General features: G+C 36.9%; 1 protein-coding gene across 1 annotated transcript; it reads left to right on the top strand.

Annotated features, from left to right (window-relative positions):
• The first annotated feature begins 5,902 nt into the window (after positions 1-5,902).
• LOC120294937 (thionin-like protein 2) lies at positions 5,903-7,497 on the top strand. The gene is made up of 2 exons (XM_039316034.1): positions 5,903-6,137; positions 7,394-7,497. The coding sequence occupies exons 1-2, from the start codon at positions 5,903-5,905 to the stop codon at positions 7,495-7,497; spliced, it is 339 nt and encodes a 112-aa protein (XP_039171968.1).
• The last annotated feature ends 4,114 nt before the right edge of the window (positions 7,498-11,611 follow it).

Raw genomic sequence — 11,611 nt, 5'->3', positions numbered from 1 at the left:
ATTACACGAGTTAGTTATATTCAGTAAATAGTTTAAAATGAATTTAAAATGGCAATCTCAAAAGTACATGGATGTTAAATGGATTTACAGTTTACCCAACTGAACCTGCTTTTATGACTCTCTCTTGACTCTCTATGAGAAAATAGTACTCTCTAGATTGTTCCAAATTTAGAGAAGTCTTGATGGGCTCGTAAGAAGGGTTTGACTTCACTTATGAGAAAATAGTAGACTCTCTAGATTGTTCCGATAACGAAGTGACTACCGACGCATAACAAGTCAGATTCTCGTCGCCCTTCCAATAACAAAAATGGCAAAAAGTACTAAAACTCAGACCAACGTGAGCGTTGTATAGTTTTGGCATGTCCACTTTTGCGCTGATCATTTTATTCTGCGCAATGCCAAGTGCGAAACGCGCATTTTATTTTTAAGAGTTCACGTCTGCAGAATGCATGATGAATCGATGATGACCATATCTTGGTACTGGACAAAACGAGTGGCTTGGGTTCACGCACTTCTCAGACGCATTCTTCCATAAACGGAAGAGGAAATAAGCGACACGTTCTTCAGTTACTTGTCGTCAAAAATAGGATGAACAAACTCTGTTGAGAGTGGAAATCTACTTAGCAAAAAGGAGTTTTAGATGGTAAACCTAGCCGTCCTCTTGCTTATATAAGTTCCCAAGAGTACTTCTCTTTCATCCACACTTCAACAGTTATCGAAGCTCATCGTCCAACCATAGAAGTCAGCATCTCTCTCGTGCAGTGGAGAAACATGGCTTATATCAAGGGTTGGGTGATGGCAATGTTGATGTTGGCTTTGGTTCCCTGGGCAACATCAGCTGAGACGCAAGCTCAAGAACCAGATAAGATTTTGGGTTGCGTGTTCAAGTGTCACCTGGTCTGTGACTTGTCCAGGTTACCGCATTGCTTGGAAGATTGCCTGAAGCCCGACGCTCCAGGAGGCCTCGGCTCACCGTAATTTAAGTTGCATGCTGTCCACATGCCTTAATGTCTATGGTAGGGTTCATGACAGCTTTCGAGTTTCCACCTGCTCGGTAGAATAATTACATGCTGATGATCTTTCAGAGTCTATTGAACTCCATCCACGTTTATCACTTTGAAAAGTACACTAAAGAAAAATGTACTTCGTGTGCGTGTCAAACACCCAAAATGTTTTGTGAGTTCGTTTTCATGAGGATTTTGTTGAATTTAATGACAATAGTTGTATGACGTTGCTGTGTCATTATAGATGCATACGATGGGAATTTGTTCGATTATGCTTGTGAAACAATATTCTTCTAATGACTTCTTCTTACACATATACTGCTGCTACATGAATATGCAGATGCTGGAAAATTCCAGGGTTGCGTCCATTCATGTTCCGATGCCTGCGAGTAAGTCTTGCCCACCGCACCCGGGTTTGGAATCAATCGAAGAACAAAGTGATGGAGGTGGAAGAAGGATAATAAGATGGAGAAAATAAAAAGAAGTCCATCGATATGCTGAAACTATTGGTCGATCAGCGATGTATTCTGGACATATAATGAATGACTGAAATAAAGTCGGTTGAGATATCCTTATTTTGGTGCCAATGTACTCGAGTTATACGAACCTATAGCCATTTATTAACAAGCCGCTCGATAAGATCATTGTAATGAACTAAGAACATATGCATAAATATATACGGAATACACCGATCCTCTAAAGTATATAATCAGAATTGCCAAAGAGTCAAATTGCCACTTTTGGTTGAGTCGTATGACTTGGCCTAACCACATATAAAGCGGACTAATCTAACAGATTGTGACTCAAATCGATCTTATCAAAACATGTTGCAACTCGATGTGGTAGAAAAAATTGGTTGAGCTGATGTCGCCGAACGCATAGGGCTATTTAATCGAGTGCTCCGCACATCCGGACACTAGCTGATCGACTTGGGTAGGACCGACGATGACACATGGTTAAAATGTTATGCTTGGGCATGAAACCCCGATGTTGGTTCCTGGCATTGAGAACCAAACATTTGTAAGAACAAAATAAAATGTTTCTACAAGAACAAACGTTTGTAAGAACAAATATTAAATTAATTGAAAATTTAATTTAAAAAAAAATATTTACAAATGTTTCATTAATGAAGGACCCAAGCTTGAGTGCGAAGGACCTGCACACGGCCTTAATAGACTTGGGCTTGAGGGTCGGGACTAGAGCTCGAGCATTGAAGAACCAACATTGTAGTTTTCATGCCTAAGTGTAAAGTTTTCAACGTCGTACCTAGTCATATCTTGGAAAATGTTTTTTGACTTTTCAAAGAGAAAATCATTTTCCTGAATTTAAGATTTGGTAGGAAAACTTTTCCTTTAACTAGGAAAATATTTTCCATTGATTCATTTTATTAAGCAAATTAAATACCAAAAATAAGGAAAATATTTTTAGCGAAACAAACGGACCTTTAATGTTGTCTTTATTTCCCAAGATTAATTGTAATAACTAAAAAAGTCAGCACTATGCATATGTCCCACAAGATACCCATGCCGCATAAATTAACAACCTTCTCATAAAAAGCCACTCTCGTTCGAATTTTCTCGGATAAGGGTCACTCTTTTGTGTCACCTTAACATAAAAGGTTTAAATTTTTGATGTTTCGAAATGAAATCTGTTTGACTAGCCATCATCTACGAAATGATGTTTCAATTAGGGGTGTGTATGGTTTAGGCGGGTGGTTCCCGACCTAGAACTGGGAATTGCCCGCTAAGGACCAGTTCCGAAAAATTGAAACCGAGATCCACCCGTTTGTTGGATGGATCCACCCGGGAATCGGACCGCCAGTCCGGTCTAGTTCCCGGGTGGATCCATAGAACTAGTTCATCTTTGTATTGACAAACTGCTTTCACTTGCTTTGTGGAACAAATTCAACATTAAGAAGCAATGAACCCCATGAATTTAGCAGGGAACGAAAACGCATTCCGCACCCACGAATCGGAAACATAAAGTCGACATTGCAGGCACATACACTGACTCATAAAATTACACCCAACTAAAACTTCTATCCATCAAACAGGTTAGTTGCATAAAAAATCCCCAACCATATCTCACATGGTACAAATATATCTTCTTAACTCACAAACTTACAATTACACAACTTTTCGAACTCAAACGAAGAACTTGGCAAAAAACCCAGCTAAATACCACGTTTAAAGATCACTGAAATAGACAAATCAATAGCCTAATTAGGGTTTGTTATTAGTAATTTTTTTTAATATTAAAAATTAATTGGTCTGGTCCGGGTGGGCGTGTGGACGGTCCGCCCATGGAACCGGGAACCGGACTGGTTCCCTCAAGAACCACCAATTCCGGGCGGTTCTGGTCTGGTTCCGGGCGGTCCGGGCGGATCCTGGTTCTCTTGCACACCCCTAGTTTCAATTATGGGATTATATCATCACTACCACATGAGAGAGATCTTAGGGGCAATTCCAAGAGAATGACGATGGCACTTTTTGTGGCAGTGTCACTGTTACTCCTTGAGGCACCAACCATCATAGAGGGTCGTATCTCTCTAGTGTAAAACTCTTGTGCAGATTGGTTTGTTCAGGGGCTCGAGATCCACCCAGTTGCTACAACGAGTGCATAGCAGAAAACTGCAAGAAGGGAAGGCTTACGGTGGTGGTTAACGACTTTGATCTCAGCCGCACCGTGTCCGCGCCTTTCCAACACTACTCCGGTAGACTATTGAGCTTTCTTATTATAAGAAGAAAGGAATTTGGTCGAGAATTTGCTGTCATTTTATACTTCTTGAACGCCTGCTCTTCAATGTTTGTAGGTACAAACGAAAGTGAAGTCGGTTTGGACTCATGCTCGGACGGTTGCAAGGAGTCTCCCTCTCCATCCTAGATCTTGAAGACATTGCGTTGAGGAAAAATAATAATGACAAAGAAAATAATCATTTGGGCAAATGTTGTCATGTTTTCTTTTCCACCTTTATAGTGCAATGATGCCATTGCTCAATCTTATTTATATAGTCTAAGTTATGATAATTTAGCGAAATTATATAGTTTTATGCCTAAAATTCTGGATTTTTTTTTTTTTTTTTGTATTAGTAAATTCCTATAAGTACTGGTAAGTGCAAAAACCATTGTTAAAAGAATGACTGGTAACTTTTTTTTTCCAACTTTTAAAGTAAATTAGCAACACATTTTGTTTTAAGTTTGTAAATTATCGATTACCTACTAACTTGCCAATTTTTGTTTGCATTACTTACTAATGGTTCAAATTACAAAATCTTATCTAATGTTATCAACTTAAATTACATTGACTTGTCAACTTTGGTCAGATTTAAGTATCAACTAATCTTGGTTACCAACTTTCATTTGTGTCAATTGCCAACGATTTATTGGTTTTTCTAACTTACCAGCTTCTTCATTAAGTTACCAAATTTATTTGTCTTGATTAGCAACTCCTTAAATTTGCTAACTATTTTAAGAGATTACTAACCTAAATTACCGTAATTCACAAACTTTTCTTTTATTATATTATTACCAATTCTCTTGATGTGCCCACAAACCTTTATTTGTTTTGTAATTTGCTAACTTTTCTTATTGTTTACGAATTTTTATTTATCTTTCATACCAGCACCTTATTTTACTAAATTTTTCTAGAAATCACTAACTTAATTTGAGTGATTTAACAACCGTCCCTATAAAGTTACATAGTATTTTTGGGTTACCAACCCTCATTTAGAGTTATCTACCAAGTTTATTTTCTTGTAATACTAACTTTCCTATCCTTCACCTAACTTTTATTTACCTTTCATAATTTTTTTACCCGTTTAAGCAGTTTCAAATAAATGTAGGAACTTTATTGCAGCCTTTATTTCCAACAACTAATGGTAACGGCTAGAAAAGCTGGGACTATGCATTTGCGCCACGAAATAGCCATGCACCATAAGTTAACAAACCCTCTCTATAAAAGCGTGAGGAGGTTTACTACTTTAATGTTTCAAAATGAAGTTATTTCAGTCCTATTTGACTAGCTTTCATCTATGAAAATATATTTTTAATGCGGGATCTTATATTTTATAAATGAAAGTTGAGTAAAGCGTAATAATTTTATGTATAACAAGAGAATTGGATATGAAAAGATTATTCCTCCTAAGTACAGACTTCGTCAATTGTAGCTTAAAAGGTGTCCCAAGCAAGACGTACAAATGTTGACATTTTGCGATTGAGCAGCATCTTCACCTTGACACTCAATAAAAAGTTCGGTAAATTTAAGAAAAAAATGGATAAAATTCAAGAAATAATTCAAATGAGAATTGATAATCTAAAATTAACTGGCAATCTAATCAGTAGAAAGTTGATTTGTGATACAAATACAATTTAATTAGATGTATGGATGGTTTTGTGATAATAGTAATACAGTAGAAATGCCACAAACTCGAGCGAGAGAGACAAGCGTTACTGCAAGGGTGCTAGCATGTCGAAAGAGAAGAGAAAAGGGCTGAAGAGTTGTTTGACCTTTGCACGATAAAAGATGTTTTAATAACATTACGGGTGGAAACAACCCCACTTTTCCTTGTGTTGTGAAGTGATTTCATTATGTGGATTATATGTACACAGACACATATGATCTTATAATAAGTGTATTTATTTTAGCGTCACCCTTGGTCAAATCTCAGTATCTTCTCAGGAAAAGGAATCGATGCTCTTAAATGAGAAGGCCGTTAATGATTCAAACTTTTCATTTTTCATTTTCTAGATATATAGTCTTCCATTGTCGAGAACCAACAGACCCATTTCTACAATCCTCTCGCGTCTAGGGCTTCTTTGTGTCTTTCAAAACTTGGAGAGCAGTCACAAAATCCGAAAAAAATGCCAAGAAATATGAGTTTCAAAAGCTCGGAGAAAGCGATGCCGACGGTGATGATAATGGTGGTATTGATGCTGTGGGTTCCAAGGGTGCAATCCTCCAACTATGAGTTGTGCAAGTTGCTGTGCAGGCTTGAATGTAGTTTTGTGGAGCACAGGAAAGGTTGTATTTTGAAATGTATTGCGAACAACTGCCGACGCCCGATCCCGGAAGGCGTCGGCTATTGCAGGCTTGGTTGCGTGATCTCTACGTGTTCTGGCTTCGGGAGTGATGCTGGTACGTGCACAGTTCTCAAACCCCAACACCCCCCCTCCCCCCTTCTCTTTCTCACTCTAAAAAACATTTCATTTTATATATCTCCATGACGTATGAAACAAAGCAAGATTATGACTCTTTAAGAGATGGGTTCTCTTCCAAATCCTAGCAAAATCCATCACGAATTAATTGAAGCCTTTTGACTGCAAGTGTTTTGTTGTATGCTTCAATGAAAAATATCGGCAGCTGTATGAAAAGGCATGTATCTGGGTAGAAATCTAGAAAAATTCAAGAAATCGACACCCCAATTTAAGCTATGGCAGCAATATTGCCTTTGTAAGCGTTACTTCATGTTGTTTTTCACAAAACTTAGACCAGATATTAAACTTACTTGTTTTGGTGATGGTCAATCGTGTCTTAAAGACGTCGAATCATACCCCTTATAATTATTAGCGATGGCTAAAATCTCTTCGCAAGACGTCATCGGTTGGCATGCCATGAAAGGCCGTCCTGGCTTGCTACCGGGGATATTTAGGTTTGGTGCATAAACACAACAAAGTAGAGAGTAAATGCGAGAAAGAAAAATTAAGACATAAGGTTTATCCTAGTTTACTCTTATGCTAAATTCAGCAGAAGATTCTATTAAAATCAGCACCTCTAATCTCTCCATTACAAGGCTCAATTATATAAGTGATAGTGTAGCTATCTATGAGTCCAAATTCAAACTACCAATAAAATACAGGCCTAAACTACAAAAGCTTTTTGGTGTCGTGGGGCGTTGCCCCCTAGGACCCTTGCCGAGCAGCCCCTCACCCCTTCTTGCTTGCCAGGAACCAGAACTCCTGTACTTCCTTATTAATATGGAATATGAACCACACCCTAACATGAAGAGACAAGCATCTTGTCGTTAGAAGTTTCTACGAGGGACGGGATGCCCATCCCTCGAGAGTCAAGAGGGAGGATTGAAGCTTTTGAGGGACGGCTGCAAACTATTTTAGGGACTACAGAAACCCTCCTTAAATCCTAGTCTCACTGTCAATATTCTTTGAATTTTGTTCAGAAGATCTCTCTTTAGTGGTCCATTTTTTGTTATACCTTCTTTGTCATGATTTTCTGATTATTCCACTTTCCATTATATTTTAGATTTGACCGCAACAGAACTATGTAATTCGGAATACCATGTGCAAGTTAAATTACTATACGTTTCATGAGAAACTTGATTTTGCATTTTGCTTTAATTGTTGCCCTCTAAATCTTGCTTTTCTGCTTTCATGCAGATGCCGACAATGCGTCAAGATGTGCGGATGCATGTTCTGATAGTTGCACAAAATCTTACAATATTGCCTCAATTTCGACTATGAAGAACCAGAAAAACAATTGAAGCAGATATGTTCTTTTGTATTTGAATTAAAGATATGTGGAATAAAATTAGAGTTCAAAGGCTGTTAGTTTTATCGGTCTTTTTCAAAATTTTAACGATGAAATCCAGATATGTAACGTGAACTAAAATTTTACATTTGTGAACCGCAAATTAAGAGTGAGTCAAAACATAAAATTCCGCTAATTACTTAATACATATCTTAAGGAAGGAATCTCATAAAATATAATCAAGGAAGAACCACCATCTATGACAAAGGTATACTGATTTCGAGTATATATTATGACTTCTACGCATATGAAGATATTGCTACCTGCATTTTACTAACATATAAATATTATTGAGACAGAAATCAAACATTCTTATATGTTAATTAACTAAAATTACATCGTAGAATAAGGAACTATACAAATTGATAGACTCATTTGCAATTTAGAAAATTATAGATTAACCTAATAAATACATAATCGATCAACTTGCATGAAACGAATCAAGGGTCAATCAATTTTGATGACTATGATCCATAAATAATTACTTCATATATTCATCTATGGCTGCTTTGGTATTTTCTCTACGTTGCTAATAACAAAAAGAAAGGATAGACTAGAGAGATGTATTTTGATAACTTAGTTTTTGCTTGGCTGAAGACTGCCAAGCGGTACAAATCAAGAATCTGTAGGAAAAATATTAGATAATATAAAAAATAAGTATTGATGGAAAATTTTTGGAAAAAAATGAGAAAATAAGATGAATTGTTTGATGTGTGCAGATACTGTCTTAAGGATAATTCTGCTTCTTGGAGTATAGAATTCAATGCAATAGTTTTTAGGGGCCATTTTCCCAAAATACAATAGACCTTCTTATTTACTTCGCATGGAATAATAGAATAAAAAGAGTAGCAAAAAAAGAAAAGATACTTGAAGAAAAAAAGAATTCCTCTTTAGATATGAATATCACTTTTCAATTATATTCGGAGTAGCAATTTGTAGGTAAATAAGAGAAATCCATTTTCCATCGTCAATTCTTGCATTGAATTAAAAATAGTTACAAATACGTTTTAGAATAAATGACTTCCATGGCAGTCATAATTTCAATAAAAAAACGTTACTTTCAAATATTTCAAAACTGTTAAAACATCTAACAAAATCAGTCAATTTTGTTGACTATGATCCATAAATAAGCACTTCCTCCATACATTCATCTATGGCTGCTTTGGTCCTTGCTCTACATTGCCAATAACAGAAAGAAAGCATAAAGTAGAGAGATGTTTTCGATAATTTTGTTTTGTCTGGCTGAAAACTGCCAAGACACGGTCAATGCACGACTTAATTAGCGAAATGCACAAATTCGTTCAGCTACAGTCAACCACGTAATTGCACAGATGTGGTCATTTGACTTCATTTCTGTATGAATGTACTTGATCACTTGAGTAAACAGTGATGGAGTCGGGAATTCCGTCGAGGGGACAAACGGTTTTTGTCAAATGTGATTTTGGAGCCTAAATAAATGTATCTCAATTTCTGACGCAGGAAACTTATTTAAGAAATAATACAAGGAACTTTTAAGATGTTATATAATAAATATATGCACTACTAACAACAATTGCTCGAAATATGAGGAGATAACAAATCAATTCTGTTCTTACAAAAGTCGCGCTCGTCCGGGCATCAAGACAAAATGGAACTCCCTTTTAAAAAATAAAGGACAGAAAAAGGAACCGTCTCGTGTTTGTTTGGGCTATTTTAAAATGTAAAAACAACTTACTTTTTCGCCAAAGGCTTACAATACTATTCAAATTAAAAAGAAAAAGAAAAGAAAAATTAAATGTTTAATCTATGTGTTAAGGTTTATATATTGTGAAATTTGTGATGTTTCGGTTAAAGAAAAATCAAGATGCATCCGTATGAATATCTAACCTAAGTCAAACGTAAAAAAATAAAACTCTATCCAAACGTTTCCTAGCTGGTTTTATTCTTTGATATGCTCGTAGAACTGTATAGAAAACATTTACATGCCGACCAAAAAAAAAGGTAAGTTATTTCCTGTCTTGCCTATTAATGATTTCCTGACCTCATTAACTAACTTTATTGGGAAAATACGGAAGAAAACTTGTCTTACTTAAACAATCACCGATAAAAAATAAAAATAAAAATTGAAACTAGGCCAAGATTGCAAGTTTTCCTTCATGCCCCCAGGCACCGAGGGTCACCGAGGCTACGCCTCTCAAGTGCAAAGCATTGATCGGAATCTGCAAAGCCACTTGCGCAGTCACCATCAAACCGCCCCTTTGCCTCGACCAATGCATCCCGCCTAGCTGCCGGAAGAAAACGCCCGCCGAGGCCCTCAGTAGCTGCGATCTCCGTTGCAGGAACTCTGTGTGCTTCAAACGCCATTCAGGTATTCGATTTGCCGGCACTAGTCAATGTTGTTGGCACTACATTATTTCTCAGTGTAAAATGCAATCGAGTTGATCTTCGCACATCATTTTTTTTTCCCAAATCAATGACAACGCACGGGAAAATTGTCCAATTTTTTTTTTTTTTTAGGTTTAGGGCTTTCGAGTAAGGATTGAGGATACACGTTAGTCCGGTCAATAACTTCTTCTTTCAATGTATTTGTTTATGTCATTGGCCATTCTGTCTAGTCAATTTTTCTGTCTCTCAAGACTCGATTTGGTCATTCTTGTGTCATAATCCATGATTCTCTCGTACTCGTGGACTCTTGGGAGTAAAACTTGGGGTTATTGAGTAAAGAGTGAGGATGTAGAGAGGATGAACTCAATTAATTCATGAGAGTGATGTCAAGACGATTGGTGTTAGGAGTTCGAAGATAAAAGTATTATATTACTTAGGAGTTTTGAAGGCGAGGTTGATCTCCCATGCACAAACTTGTCGGGAGTTGATGTCGCTCTCCTAATGAGGTCATGGTAGGCTAAAACAAATTGTTGAACTTAAAGAGGGCCGTTATCTTGCTTGATGGATTAGATGCTCGAGTCAAGTTGGACGTTGTATGATATCGTAAAAGAAGCTATTTGCCATATTATTCTCTGGAACAATATAGTAGGAAGGCTAGTTTGGTAAATTCACTTACCAGGAGCCATATGGATTATTCTGCAGCCAAAGAACTACCGACCCGTGTATTTGTCATTCTCAATAGCTTTAGCCACTCTTTTGGCACTTTTTTGACCAATAAAATTGGTAGACAATAGCCCTGACTCCACTTTTTAACATCACCTGCCTACCCACCGCTTTGCCCTACCCGATCGCGATTGTCTGCTCCCTCCCTTCCCCCCCAAACAACAATTTTCATGGCAATCTGTTGTACATTGTTCCCGACTTTTCAAATAACTAGCCATTTTGATGTCCGCAGATGCTGAGAAAATTAAAGACTGTTTGGATTCATGCTATAACGATTGCGAGAAGTCTCCCACAAAATCCTAGAAGTCAGCTGAAGATCTAAAGAAAAATAAACGTGAAAGGTTCTTGAGCCCACTGAAGTATTGAAAAAAAAAAAAAAGAAGAGTCACCCTTTTGAAAATTGCTGTCGCGAACTGTAATGATGGTTTCGAATGTCGTAATAATTAGCGTGTTCAAGGCTTTTTGAGCATCTTATTGCTCGGTGCTTTTTATGTCACAATAAATTAGGCACTTTTCATTTCAACATCAGAGTGGCAAGACAGACGATTCTTAAAGGCGATTCCAAGAGAAAAATTACACTACTTTGTGGCCATGTTTTTATTAGCTTTACTTCCACCCTGGGGTTAAGATAGACGATTCTAACGTGCCTTTCAAAAAGTAAGGTCTTTTTTTTTTCCATGCTGATAGATTATTTAAAAAAAGTTGTTAAATATGAAAAGAAAACTTCACTTGATTTTTCGGTAACTTATTGATAATATATCGACATTATTATGAAATGACTATTTTTTACCAACACCTTCAACTACTTACCAACTCTTACTTGAACTTACTAATCTTTGTTTGAGTAGTTTTATCAATCTTCTCCTGATTAAATTATCATAATTAGTTCTAGATTTAGGGGTGAGCTTGTCCCGTCCAACCCGAGAACAAGTCCAGCCGACTCTGGCTAGTTGCCAAATCACAAGAGTTGGAACTTAAAA

Source organism: Eucalyptus grandis, chromosome 6 (assembly GCF_016545825.1).
Source record: "Eucalyptus grandis isolate ANBG69807.140 chromosome 6, ASM1654582v1, whole genome shotgun sequence".
NCBI lineage: Eukaryota > Viridiplantae > Streptophyta > Magnoliopsida > Myrtales > Myrtaceae > Eucalyptus > Eucalyptus grandis.
The sequence above is the reverse complement of the archived record's forward strand: the minus strand, read 5'-3'. Positions and strand labels throughout refer to the sequence as shown.

What these genes read in the sequence shown, in the direction of transcription:
- LOC120294937 (XM_039316034.1), top strand. Translation starts at nt 5,903, where the DNA reads ATGCCGACGGTGATGATAATGGTGGTATTGATGCTGTGGGTTCCAAGG. An exon ending in TGGCTTCGGGAGTGATGCTG is followed by an intron (nt 6,138 to 7,393) that starts GTACGTGCACAG and finishes GCTTTCATGCAG; the next exon opens with ATGCCGACAATGCGTCAAGA.